Source organism: Oncorhynchus masou, chromosome 28 (assembly GCF_036934945.1).
Source record: "Oncorhynchus masou masou isolate Uvic2021 chromosome 28, UVic_Omas_1.1, whole genome shotgun sequence".
Lineage (NCBI taxonomy): Eukaryota > Metazoa > Chordata > Actinopteri > Salmoniformes > Salmonidae > Oncorhynchus > Oncorhynchus masou.
The window spans coordinates 88,834,256-88,848,513 of NC_088239.1; the positions used below are offsets into that span (position 1 = coordinate 88,834,256).

Below are 14,258 nucleotides of genomic sequence, written 5' to 3' on the forward strand. Positions count from 1 at the left end.
TTCTGATTAAGCCTATTCTGATTTAGCCTATTATGATTAAGCATATTCTGATTAAGCCTATTCTGATTAATCCTATTCTGATTAAGCCTATTATGATTAAGCCTATTCTGATTAAGCCTATTCTGTTTAATCCTATTCCGATTAATCCTATTCTGATTAATCCTAATCTGATTAATCCTATTCTGATTAATCCTATTCTGATTAAGCCTATTATGATTAAGCCTATTCTGATTAATCCTATTCTGATTAAGCCTATTATGATTAAGCATATTCTGATTAAGCCTATTCTGATTAAGCCTATTATGATTAAGCATATTCTGATTAAGCCTACTATGATTAATCCTATTCTGATTAATCCTATTCTGATTAAGCCTATTCTGATTAATCCTATTCTGATTAAGCCTATTATGATTAAGCCTATTCTGATTAAGCCTATTCTGATTAATCCTATTCCGATTAATCCTATTCTGATTAATCCTAATCTGATTAATCATATTCTGATTAAGCCTATTCTGATTAATCTGTTATTGATTAACCTGTTAAGCGGGATTGATTTGACAACATCCAGTGAAATTGCAGAGCGCCAAATTCAAACTACATAAATATCAATTGAAGATTCACGAAAATATAAATCTAATACATCACAATAAAGTTTAACATCTTGTTAAAATCCAACCCCAGTGTCAGATTTCAAAAAGGCTTTACGGCGAAAGCAGACCAAGCGATTATCTGAGGACAGCGCCCCGCATACAAACACATGAAAATAATTTTCAACCAGGCAGATGGCGACACAAAAGTCAGAAATAATGATATAATAAATGCCTTGCCTTTGAAGATCTTCTTCTTTTAGCAATCCCATATGTCTCAGTGACACAATGAATGTTCGATTTGTTCGAGGATGTCCTTCTTTATATCCCCAAAATGTGAATTTATTTGGCGCGTTTGATTCAGAAATGCACCGGTCCCAACTCGCCCAACATAACTATAAAGTATCTAATAAGTTACCTGTAAACTTGGTCCAAACATTTCAAACAACGTTCCTACTCCAACTTCAGGTACCCTAAAATGTAAATAATTGATCAAAATTATGACGGGATAACTGTTTCCAATACCGGATAAAAACCATGTTGTTACGACAAATGAGTGAGGAGGTGTGGAGTCAGGTGCAGAGAGCAAAAGATGTGGGAAAAAACATGCTTGTTTGAAATGTTTGGACCAAGTTTACAGGTAACTTATTAGATACTTTATAGTTATGTTGGGCGAGTTTATAGTTATGTTGGGCGAGTCCCGGAAAAGTAACATGAACAAAAGTAGGAAAACAAATGATCAGAAATATTAACGGACAGCGCGAAACCCAAAATACAAACAAAATACACTCAAACATAGAACAGACGAACAAGCCTGCACGAAACAGAAGCGGGCTGAACAAACTATATATAACCCGACCCTAACAACCAAACAAGAAACAGGTGATACCAATCAGACAAAACCAAAGGAACACAGAACAACGGATCGGTGATTGCTAGTAGACCGGCGACGACGACCACCGAGCGCCACCCGAACAAGAAGGGGAGTCACCTTCGGTAATATTCGTGACACATGTGAAGCGCGTTCCAGTCCACCTGGAGTGACACTTACAAAGAACAGCCATACTTCTTCATTTCTCAAAAGAAAAACATTGAACAATTTCTAAAGACTGTGGACATCTAGTGGAAGCCATAGGAACTGCAAGCAGGTTCCTATTAATCAGGGCTTCCCATATAAACCATTGGGAAATACTATGACCTCAATTATTTTTTCCCTGGATGGTTTGTCCTCAGGGCTTCGCCTGTCAAATCAGTTCTGTTATACTCACAGACATTATTTTAACAGTTGTAGAAACTTTAGAGTGTTTTCTATCCAAATCTACTTATATGCATACCCTAGGTTCTGGGCCTGAGTCGCAGGCAGTTTACTTTACGCACACTTTTCATCCGGATGTGAAAATACTGCACCCTATCCCTAAGAAGTGTTTAATACTTTTCTGATTGTCCCATCCTGTATTTCATTGTATTTAAGACATATATCAAACAAGCATCTGACATGACTTTCAAGGCTAGGAAGTTCATTTGTAGCAGTAGTCAATGAGATGAACAGTTGAACATATTGGCATCAGTCACACTCTGCATCTGCTTGTCAGTTACACAGTACCAGTCAAATGTTTAGACACACCTACTCATTTAAGGGTTTTTCTTAATTTTTTTCCATTTTCTACAGTGTAGAATAATAGTTAAGACATTAAAACTATGAAATAACACATATGGAATCATGTAGTAACCAAAAAAGTGTTAAACAAATCAAAAAATAGTTTATATTTTAGATTCTTCAAAGTAGCCACCCTTTGCCTTGATGACAGCTTTGCACACTCTTGGCATTCTCTCAACCAGCTTCACCTGGTATGATTTTCCAACAGTCTTGAAGGAGTATTCTGAGCACTGCTTTTCCTTCACTCTATGGTTCAATTCATCCCAAACCATCTCAATTGGGTTGAGGTCGGGTGGTTGTGGAGGCCAGGTCATTTGATGCATCACTCTCTGTTATTTCATAGTTTTGATGTCTTCACTTTTTTTCTACAATGAATCAAATATTAAAATAAAGAAAAACCCTAAAATGATTATGTGTGTCCAAACTTTTGACTGGTACTGTATATAGCTGTTTATATCCTGTTCTCCAGTTATATATATAGCTGTGTTCTCCAGTTATATATAGCTGTGTTCTCCAGTTATATATATAGCTGTGTTCTCCAGTTATATATAGCTGTGTTCTCCAGTTATATATAGCTGTGTTCTCCAGTTATATATAGCTGTGTTCTCCAGTTATATATAGCTAGCTGTTATATATCACTGTTCTCCAGTTATATATATAGCTGTGTTCTCCAGTTATATATAGCTGTGTTCTCCAGTTATATATAGCTGTGTTCTCCAGTTATATATAGCTGTGTTCTCCAGTTAAATATAGCTGTGTTCTCCAGTTATATATATATATAGCTGTGTTCTCCAGTTATATATATATCACTGTGATCTCCAGTTATATATATAGCTGTGTTCTCCAGTTATATATAGCTGTGTTCTCCAGTTATATATAGCTGTGTTCTCCAGTTATATATAGCTGTGTTCTCCAGTTATATATCGCTGTGTTCTCCAGTTTATATATATATAGCTGCGTTCTCCAGTTATATATATATAGCTGTGTTCTCCAATTAAATATAGCTGTGTTCTCCAGTTATATATAGCTGTGTTCTCCAGTTATATATAGCTGTGTTCTCCAGTTATATATAGCTGTGTTCTCCAGTTATATATAGCTGTGTTCTCCAGTTATATATAGCTGTGTTCTCCAGTTATATATATATAGCTGTGTTCTCCAGTTATATATCACTGTGATCTCCAGTTATATATATAGCTGTGTTCTCCAATTATATATAGCTGTGTTCTCCAGTTATATATAGCTGTGTTCTCCAGTTATATATATATAGCTGTGTTCTCCAGTTATATATATAGCTGTGTTCTTCAGTTGTATATAGCTGTGTTCTCCAGTTATATATAGCTGTGTTCTCCAGTTATATATAGCTGTGTTCTCCAGTTATATATAGCTGTGTTCTCCAGTTATATATAGCTGTGTTCTCCAGTATATATCCAGTTATATATATATAGCTGTGTTCTCCAGTTATATATAGCTGTGTTCTCCAGTTATATATAGCTGTGTTCTCCAGTTATATATAGCTGTGTTCTCCAGTTATATATAGCTGTGTTCTCCAGTTATATATAGCTGTGTTCTCCAGTTATATATAGCTGCGTTCTCCAGTTATATATAGCTGTGTTCTCCAGTTATATATATATAGCTGTGTTCTCCAGTTATATATATAGCTGTGTTCTCCAGTTATATATAGCTGTGTTCTCCAGTTATATATAGCTGTGTTCTCCAGTTATATATAGCTGTGTTCTCCAGTTATATATAGCTGTGTTCTCCAGTTATATATAGCTGCGTTCTCCAGTTATATATAGCTGTGTTCTCCAGTTATATATATATAGCTGTGTTCTCCAGTTATATATATATAGCTGTGTTCTCCAGTTATATATCACTGTGATCTCCAGTTATATATATAGCTGTGTTCTCCAGTTATATATATATAGCTGTGTTCTCCAGTTATATATATATAGCTGTGTTCTGTGTTCCCCAGTTATATATAGCTGTGTTCTCCAGTTATATATAGCTGTGTTCTCCAGTTATATATAGCTGTGTTCTCCAGTTATATATAGCTGTGTTCTCCAGTTATATATAGCTGTGTTCTCCAGTTATATATATAGCTGTGTTCTCCAATTATATAGCTGTTCTCCAGTTATATATATTCTCCAGTTATATATCACTGTGATCTCCAGTTATATATATAGCTGTGTTCTCCAGTTATATATAGCTGTGTTCTCCAGTTATATATATATAGCTGTGTTCTCCAGTTATATATATAGCTGTGTTCTCCAATTAAATATAGCTGTGTTCTCCAGTTATATATAGCTGTGTTCTCCAGTTATATATAGCTGTGTTCTCCAGTTATATATAGCTGTGTTCTCCAGTTATATACAGTATATCCTGTTCTCCAGTTATATATAGCTGTGTTCTGCAGTTATATATATAGCTGTGTTCTGCAGTTATATATATAGCTGTGTTCTCCAGTTATATATAGCTGTGTTCTCCAGTTATATATAGCTGTGTTCTCCAGTGATATATAGCTGTGTTCTCCAGTGATATATAGCTGTGTTCTCCAGTTATATATATATAGCTGTGTTCTCCAGTTATATATATATAGCTGTGTTCTCCAATAAAAATGTAGCTGTGTTCTCCAGTTATATATATATAGCTGTTTTCTCCAATTAAATATAGCTGTGTTCTCCAGTTATATATAGCTGTTTTCTCCAGTTATATATAGCTGTGTTCTCCAGTTATATATAGCTGTGTTCTCCAGTTATATATAGCTGTGTTCTCCAGTTATATATAGCTGTGTTCTCCAGTTATATATAGCTGTGTTCTCCAGTTATATATAGCTGTGTTCTCCAGTTATATATAGCTGTGTTCTCCAGTTATATATAGCTGTGTTCTCCAGTTATATATAGCTGTGTTCTCCAGCTATATATAGCTGTGTTCTCCAGTTATATATATATAGCTGTGTTCTCCAGTTGTATATATATAGCTGTGTTCTCCAGTTATATATATATAGCTGTGTTCTCCAATTAAATATAGCTGTGTTCTCCAGTTATATATAGCTGTGTTCTCTAGTTATATATAGCTGTGTTCTCTAGTTATATATAGCTGTGTTCTCCACTTATATATAGCTGTGTTCTCCAGTTATATATAGCTGTGTTCTCCAGTTATATACAGTATATCCTGTTCTCCAGTTATATATAGCTGTGTTCTCCAGTTATATATAGTATATCCTGTTCTCCAGTTATATATAGCTGTGTTCTCCAGTTATATATAGCTGTGTTCTGCAGTTATATATATATAGCTGTGTTCTCCAGTTATATATAGCTGTGTTCTCCAGTTATATATAGCTGTGTTCTCCAGTTATATATAGCTGTGTTCTCCAGTTATATATAGCTGTGTTCTCCAGTTATATATATATAGCTGTGTTCTCCAGTTATATATATAGCTGTGTTCTCCAGTCATATATAGCTGTGTTCTCCAGTTATATATAGCTGTGTTCTCCAGTTATATATATATATAGCTGTTTTCTCCAGTTATATATATATAGCTGTTTTCTCCAGTTATATATAGCTGTGTTCTCCAGTTATATATAGCTGTGTTCTCCAGTTATATATAGCTGTGTTCTCCAGTTATATATATATATAGCTGTGTTCTCCAATTAAATATAGCTGTGTTCTCCAGTTATATATAGCTGTGTTCTCCGGTTATATATAGCTGTGTTCTCCAGTTATATATAGCTGTGTTCTCCAGTTATATACAGTATATCCTGTTCTCCAGTTATATATAGCTGTGTTCTCCAGTTATATATAGCTGTGTTCTCCAGTTATATAAAGCTGTGTTCTCCAGTTATATATATATTGTTCTCCAGTTATATATATCGCTGTTTTCTCCAGTTATATATATATTGTTCTCCAGTTATATATAGCTGTGTTCTCCAGTTATATATAGCTGTGTTCTCCAGTTATATATAGCTGTGTTCTCCAGTTATATATAGCTGTGTTCTCCAGTTATATACAGTATATCCTGTTCTCCAGTTATATATAGCTGTGTTCTCCAGTTATATATATATTGTTCTCCAGTTATATATCGCTGTTTTCTCCAGTTATATATAGCTGTGTTCTCCAGTTATATATAGCTGTGTTCTCCAGTTATTTATAGCTGTGTTCTCCAGTTATATATCGCTGTGTTCTCCAGTTATATATATATATATATTGTTCTCCAGTTATATATAGCTGTGTTCTCCAGTTATAAATGGCTGTGTTCTCCAGTTATATATATATTGTTCTCCAGTTATATACAGCTGTGTTCTCCATTTATATATCACTGTGATCTCCAGTTATATATATAGCTGTGTTCTCCAGTTATATATAGCTGTGTTCGTTTTTAGTCTGTAATGATGTATCTGATTCAGAGGAGGAGCTGATGGTTCTGTCTATAGTTTACAGTCTGTAATGATAGATCTGAACACCCTTAAGTATGAGGTTGTGTTATGAGTATCTAACCCTAGAGTGAAGGGAGTTTCAGAACAATCAATTTATATTTGTTTGCAAATCAAATGCGCTAAATAAATGTCAATGACTGCATAACAAGGTATATCTACACTGTAAGTACACTGGACTAATGTCATTTTTCTACCTTGTTCTTCAGATGCCAAACATCATCCGGAAAGAAAAGATCACATCACATCTTAACAAAAAGAGCTAAATTGTAAGTACCTTCTTGATGGTTTTAGAACATTCAGTGTTTTGTGAAAGCAATGGAAAATATGTTGTTGTGGGGGAGTTTAAAATAGGGGGGAGGGGTTCTAAGCTGATGTGGACTTGTTTTAAGATGGTCATACTAAGGATAATTTTGCTATTTGATTTACAATTTTAGGACCCCTAAGAATAAAATTATATATACACAAATTATTTAAAATAAGTATTGAATTTGGCCTTTACAAAAATAACCCAGAGAATAGCATAGAATAACACAGTTAAAACATTCATCATAATGAGCAAGGTTTTGAAGTGTCTGTCCTAAATAAAGGATATCTAAAAAAACTCAGCTATATATGTATACAGTTAAAGTCGGATGTTTACATACACTTAGGTTGGAGTCATTAAAACTCATTTTTCAACCACTCCACAAATTTTTTGTTAACAAACTATAGTTTTGGCAAGTCGGTTCGGACATCTACATGACACAAGTCAAACTATAGTTTTGGCAAGTCGGTTCGGACATCTACATGACACAAGTCATTTTTCCAACAATTGTTTACAGACAGATTATTTCACTTAATTCACAGTATCACAGTATCACAATTCCAGTGGGTCAGAAGTTTACATACACTAAGTTGACTGTGCCTTTAAACAGCTTGGAAAATTCCAGAAAATGATGTCATGGTTTTAGAGGCTTCTGATAGGCTAATTGAAACCATTTGAGTTAATTAGAGGTGTACCTGTGGATGTTTTTCAAGGCCTACCTTCAAACTCAGTGCCTCTTTCCTTGACATCATGGGAAAATCAAAAGAAACAGCCAAGACTTCAGAAAAAATTGTTGACCTCCACAAGCCTGGTTCATCCTTGAGAACAATTTCCAAACACCTGAAGGTACCACGTTCATCTGTACAAACAATAGTACGCAAGTATAAACACCATGGCACCACAAAGCCGTCATACCGGTAGGGAAGGAGACCCAATTTTCTCCTAGAGATGAACATACTTTGGTGTGAAAAGTGCAAATCAATCCAAAAGAACGTTAGCAAAGGACCTTGTGAAGATGCTGGAAAAAAAGGTAAAAAAGTATCTATATCCACAGTCCTATATCGACATAACCTGAAAGGCAGCTCAGCAGCTCAGCAAGGAAGAAGCCCTGCTCCAAAACTGCCATAAAAAAAGCCAGACTACAGTTTGCAACTGCATATAGAGACAAAGATTGTACTTTTTGGAGAAATGACCTTTGGTCTGATGAAACAAAAATAGAACTGTTTGGCGATAATGACCATTGTTATGTTTGGAGGAAAAAGGGGGCGGCTTGCAAGCCGAAGAACACCATCCCAACCGTGAAGCACGGGGGGGGGGGGCAGCATCATGTTGTGGGGGTGCTTTGCTGGAGGAGGGGCTGGTGCACTACACAAAATAGATGGCATGATGAGAAAGAAAAATTACGTAGATATATTAAAGCAACATCTCAAGAAATCAGTCAGGAAGTTAAAGATTGGTTGCAAATGGGTATTCCAAAAGGACAATGACCCCAAGCATACTTTGTGCAAAATGGCTTAAGGACAACAAAGTCAAGGTATTGGAGTGGCCATCACAAAGACCTGACCTCAATCCTAAGGAAAATGTGTGAGCAGAACTGAAAAACGTGTTTGTGAGCAAGGAGGCCTACAAACCTGACTTCATTACACCAGCTCTGTCAGGAGGAATTGGCCAAAATTCACCCAACTTATTGTGGGAAGCTTGTGGAAGGCTACCCAAAATGTCTGACCCAAGTTAAACTATATAAAGGCAATGCTACCAAATACTAATTGAGTGTATGTAAACTTCTGACCCACTGGGAATGTGATGAAAGAAATAAAATCTGAAATAAATAATTGTCTCTACTACTATTCTGACATTTCACATTCTTAAAATAAAGTGGTGATCCTAACTTTTTTATTTTTTTATTTTACCTTTATTTGACTAGGCAAGTCAGTTAACAACAAATTCTTATTTGCAATGAAGGCCTAGGAACAGTGGGGTTAACTGCCTGTTCAGGGGCCTAAGACAGGGAATTTTTACTTGGATTAAATGTCAGGAATTGTGAAAAACTGAGTTTAAATGTACTTTGCTAAGGTAAGGTATGTAAACTTCCGACTTAAACTGTATATTTTGGTTTGTTTTTTTAACACATATTTAAAACGTTTTTGGGTAGGCACAAAACTACCTTCATACTTCCATTCATTTTTTAAACCATTACTGGTTATCTTCAGACGGGTCTAGTGACAGCGATTTCCGGCTGTAGTTCTGCCACCTTTCACCGCAGATGCGGAAGTGCAACATGACGTAGGTGGATGCGGTGGATTGAGACAAACCGGTGCGTTCAAAAAGTATCCCCTTGACTTTTTCCACATTTTATTGTGCCATAATGGTTTTAATTGTTCTTTTTTTTGTCAACGATCTACACAAAATACTCTAAAGTCGGAAGAAATATGCTAACATTTGTAAATCATTTATGAAAAATTAAAGACTAATATATTTTGATTAGATAGCCAATACATGAAGCATGGGGGTTGAGGGACGAGGTCACGTGTTGTATTGTCAAACATCTTCACGTCCTTTTTTTGTCCTTTTTCATAGTTGTCTGTCTTAGTATTGAGCCAATACATGTTACAATCATTTTGGCAGCAATTACAACTGTGAGTCTTTCTGGGTAAGTCTCTAAGAGCTTTGCACATCTGGATTGTGCAACATTTGCCCATATAAAAAAAAAAATCTTCAAACTCTGTCAAATTGGTTGTTGGTCATTGCTAGACAACCATTTTCAGGTCTTGCCATAGGTTTCCAAGCAGATTCAAGTCTAAACTGTATCTCGGCCCCTCAGAAAAAACGGTCTTCTTAGTAAGAAACTCCAGTGCAGATTTGGCCTTGTATTTTAGATTACTGTCCTGCTGAAAGGTAAACTTGTCTCCCAGTGTCTGGTGGAAAGCAGACAGACCCAGGTTTTCCTTTAGGATATTGCCTGTGCTTATCTCCATTCCATTTCTTTTTTTATCCTGAAAAACTCCCTAGTCCTTGCAAATGACAAGCATACCCATAACATTATGCAGCCACCACTATGCATGAACATATGGAGACTGGTACTCATGGATGTGAACTGCCCCAAACATAGCACTTTGTATTCAGGACAGAACGTGTATTGCTTTGCCACATGGTTTTTGCAGTATTACTTTAGTGCCTTGTTGCAAACAGGATTCATGTTCTGGAATATTTTTTATTCTGTACAGGCTTCCTTCCTTTCACTCTGTCAATTAGGTTAGTATTGTGGAGTAACTACAATCCTCAGTCTTCTCCTATCACCGCCATTCAACTCTGTAACTGTTTTAAAGTCACCATTGGCCTCATGGTGAAATCCCTGAGATGTTTCCTTCCTCTCCAGCAACTGAGTTAGGAAGGACACCTGTATCTTTGTAGTGAATGGGTGTATTGATACACCATCCAAAGTGTAATTAATGACTTCAACATGCTCAAAGGGATATTCAACGTCAGATTATTTTTTACACATCTACCACCATCTAGCCTTCTTTGCAAGGCTTTGAAAACCTCCCTGGTCTTTGTGTTTGAATCTGTGTTTGAAATTCACTGCTCAACTGAGGGGCCTGACAGATGTATGTGTGGGGTAGAGATGTGGTAGTCATTCAGGAAATCATGTTAAACACTATTATTGCCCACAGAGTGAGTCCATGCAACGTGTTTATTTTTACTCCTGAACTTATTTAGGCTTGCCATAACAAAGGGGTTGAATACTTATTGACTCGACATTTCGGCTTTTAATGTTTAATTCATTTGTAAAAATGTTGAAAAACATAACTCAAAGTTAGCTATTTTGGGGTATTATCTGTAGGCCAGGGACAAAAAAAATAAATTTTAAATTCAATTGCATTTTAAATTCAGGCTGTAACACAACACAATGTGGAAGAAGTCAAAGGGGGTGAATAGTTTCTGAATGCACTGTACACACTGGAGTCTGAAAAGATTAACACCCTTGATAAAGATGAGTACAAATTACTGTGTAAAATAAATTATTTGCAACCTTTTACCTTAGAGGCTACTGCCCTGTATACAGACTTGGAATCACTGGCCACTTTAATGACGGAACACTAGTCAATTTAATAATGTTTAAATAAAGTTTACATCCTGCTTTACTCATCTCATATGTATATACTCTATTATATTGTACTCTATTTTAGTCAATGCCACTGACATTGCTCGATCTAATATAAACACATTTCTTAATTCAATGTTTTTACTTTTAGATTTGTTGTGTATTGTGTTGTTGTGAATTGTGAGTTGTGAGATACTACTACATTGTTTGAGCTAGGAACACAAGAATTTAGTTAGATACTACTGTACTGTTGGAGCTAGGAACACAAGCATTTAGTTATATATTACTACACTATTTTGGGGTATTATCTGTAGGCCAGGGACAAAAAATAAATTTTAAATTCAATTGTTGGAGCTAGGTCTGATAAAAGAACACAAGCATTTAGTTAGATACTACTGTACTGTTGGAACTAGGAACACAAGCATTTAGTTAGATACTACTGTACTGTTGGAGCTAGGATCACAAGCATTTAGCTAGATATTACTACACTGTTGGAGCTAGGAACACAAGCATTTAGTTAGATATTACTGCACTGTTGGAGCTAGGAACACAAGCATTTCTCTACACCCACAATAACATCTGCTAAATATGTGTATGTGACCAAAAACATTGTATGTGAATTCAAATTCTAAACTACATTTTATGCTCAAAAACATGTATTGTATTTATTATACTTTAATTATATTATATTTAATATAATAATAATAATAATAATAATAATAATAATAATTATTATTATTATAATAATAATTATTATTATTATATATTATATTTTATTATTTACTGTATTAATACAATTGCTCAGAAAAATACAATTTTTATAACAAGTAATATTTTTTTCTCCCTAAATGTAGGGGTGAAAATTATTGACACCCCTGTTTTCAATACCTTTCAATACCTCACCTGACCATGTCAATCATTTTCGACCCCACTGTAGGTAATATAATATAGTAAACATGATACACATGGTATAATATGATAGTCATGATGTCATAACTTTGACTCACCAGGGAACTTGGAAGTCCTGAACCATCTGGACAAGAACCTGAGGTCCTATGAACCTTAGGAGTGAAATGGAGGTGGAGTGAAACCAACTAAAACAGACAACTATGAAAAAGGACACAAAAAAAGACGTGAAGATGTTTGACAATACAACATGTGACCTCGGCCCCCAACCAATCCTTGACAGTCTCTGACATGGACCACGGAGGCAACAAATAAAGACTTTGTCTACTACTCTGACGCCAGGTCCAAACCTAGAACAATTTAAATAATACTGCAGTGAATTACTACAGCAGACAGCCTGTCCACCTGTATATATTCCACCTGCCATCCCAGGATACACACATAACCAATCAGCTATGAAGGACTCAGATCTTTGTTGGTGTCCCAATACAATGATTGAACTCTTTTCATCACAATGTATCTATATGTGTTTGTTTATCTGATCTGATTAAATGACTGATTACATTACTATGATCCTGATCATGACATGTCACATGTTAAAGAAGGATGTGAAGTACATCAACAGAGAACAGTAGAAACAGCCCCTCACCCCTCCTAGTTAAGAACATATCATGGATCAATTGTCATGAATACAAAATCTATAATGTTATTATTATAAACTGTTCATGTATTTAAATATGTCATTGTTGTTTCTATACTATTTATGTGGATAAATAAAAAGTCTATACAATAATTAAACAAAGTACTGTGGATTCTTAATTACTACTTTGGTGTTAGGGTTGGGTTAGGGTCGAGTTAGGGTCAGGTTAGGGTTAGGTTAGGGTAAGGTTAGGTTAGTGTTAGGTCAGGGTAGGGTTAGGGTTAGTTTAGGGTTGGGTTAGGGTTGGGTAAGGGTTAGGGTAAGGTTAGGGTTGGGTTAGGGTCGAGTTAGGGTTGGGTTAGGGCTAGGTTAGGGTAAGCGAGGTTAGGGTTAGTTTAGGGTTGGGTTAGGGTTGGGTAAGGGTTAGGGTTAGGCTACAGTTAGGGTTAGGGTACAGGCTAGGTTATGGTTAGGGTTAGTGTTAGGGTTAGGGTTGGGTAAGGGCTACATTAGGTTAGAGTTAGGTTTGGGTTAGGGTTGGGTTAGGTTAGGGTTAGGGTAAGGGCTAGGTTAGGTTAGGGTTAGTCTTAGGGTTAGGGTTAGGGTTGGGTCAGGGTTAGGTTAGGGTTGGGTAAGGGTTAGGGTTAGGTTAGTGATAGGGTTGGGTTAGGTTAGGGTTAGGTTAGGGTCGGGTAGGGTTAGGCTAGGGTTAGGGTAAGGGCTAGGTTAGGGTAGGGTTTGGGTTAGTTTAGGGTTGGGTTAGGGTTGGGTAAGTGTTAGGGTAAGGTTAGGGTTGGGTTAGGGTCGAGTTAGGGTTGGGTTAGGGTTAGGTTAGGGTAAGCTAGGTTAGCGTTAGGTTAGGCTAGGGTTAGGGTTAGTTTAGGGTTGTGTTAGGGTTGGGTAAGAGTTAGGGTTAGGCTAGGGTTAGGGTTAGAGTAAGGGCTAGGTGTCACGTTCTTTCAAAATCGAACCCAGAAGCAGACCAGGACAAGGAGAGTAGGAAGAAGGTGAGTATTTATTTACAAGTGAATATGAATGGGTAGATTTATCCAGGTGGCGTAGCGGGCAGCGGTGGTGAGTTGATGGGAGTAAATAGGTGGATCCAATGGGGTAGCGGAATTCTCCGACGACCAGGCAGGAATGGGGTAAATGATCCGGGTGAGTAACTGAAGACAGAACAAACGGAGGTAAGTTTAAGGCAAGCATTACCTAAAAAACAACAAAACAAATTCTATGGCACGACATACTGTTCATGGCTAACGATCCGGCAGGGAATGGATGTCAGGTCCGGGCTTATGAAGAGGAGAGATGATCAGGACCAGGTGTGCAGATAGCTGATGGGATACAGGTGCGGGTAATCAGAACTCCCAACTGGCTACATTGCCCGGCAACCAGACAGGGTGCGTTCCGGGATGCCGGAAAAAACACTCCAGGACAGAACACAGGCAAAAAACAGACTCAGGAAACGGGATTCGTGACAGTACCCCCCCCTCCGACGAACGCCACCGGGCGGACTACCCGGAGCGCCAGGGTGGAGGCGGTAAAAGTCACGAAGCAGGTCATCGTCAAGGATCTGACGCCGAGGAATCCAACTCCTCTCCTCAGGACCATATCCTTCCCAATCCACTAA

General features: G+C 36.8%; 1 protein-coding gene across 1 annotated transcript in view; it reads left to right on the top strand.

The window, feature by feature from the left end:
- LOC135516940 (SKI family transcriptional corepressor 2-like) overlaps positions 1–6,946 on the top strand; it is a 32,320-nt gene extending 25,374 nt beyond the window's left edge. Inside the window, exon 6 of the mRNA XM_064941005.1 lies at positions 6,883–6,946. Within this exon, the coding sequence (XP_064797077.1) occupies positions 6,883–6,939 (57 nt within the window). The 3' untranslated portion in view covers positions 6,940–6,946. The remainder of the gene's footprint in view (positions 1–6,882) is intronic.
- Positions 6,947–14,258: the final 7,312 nt, after the last annotated feature.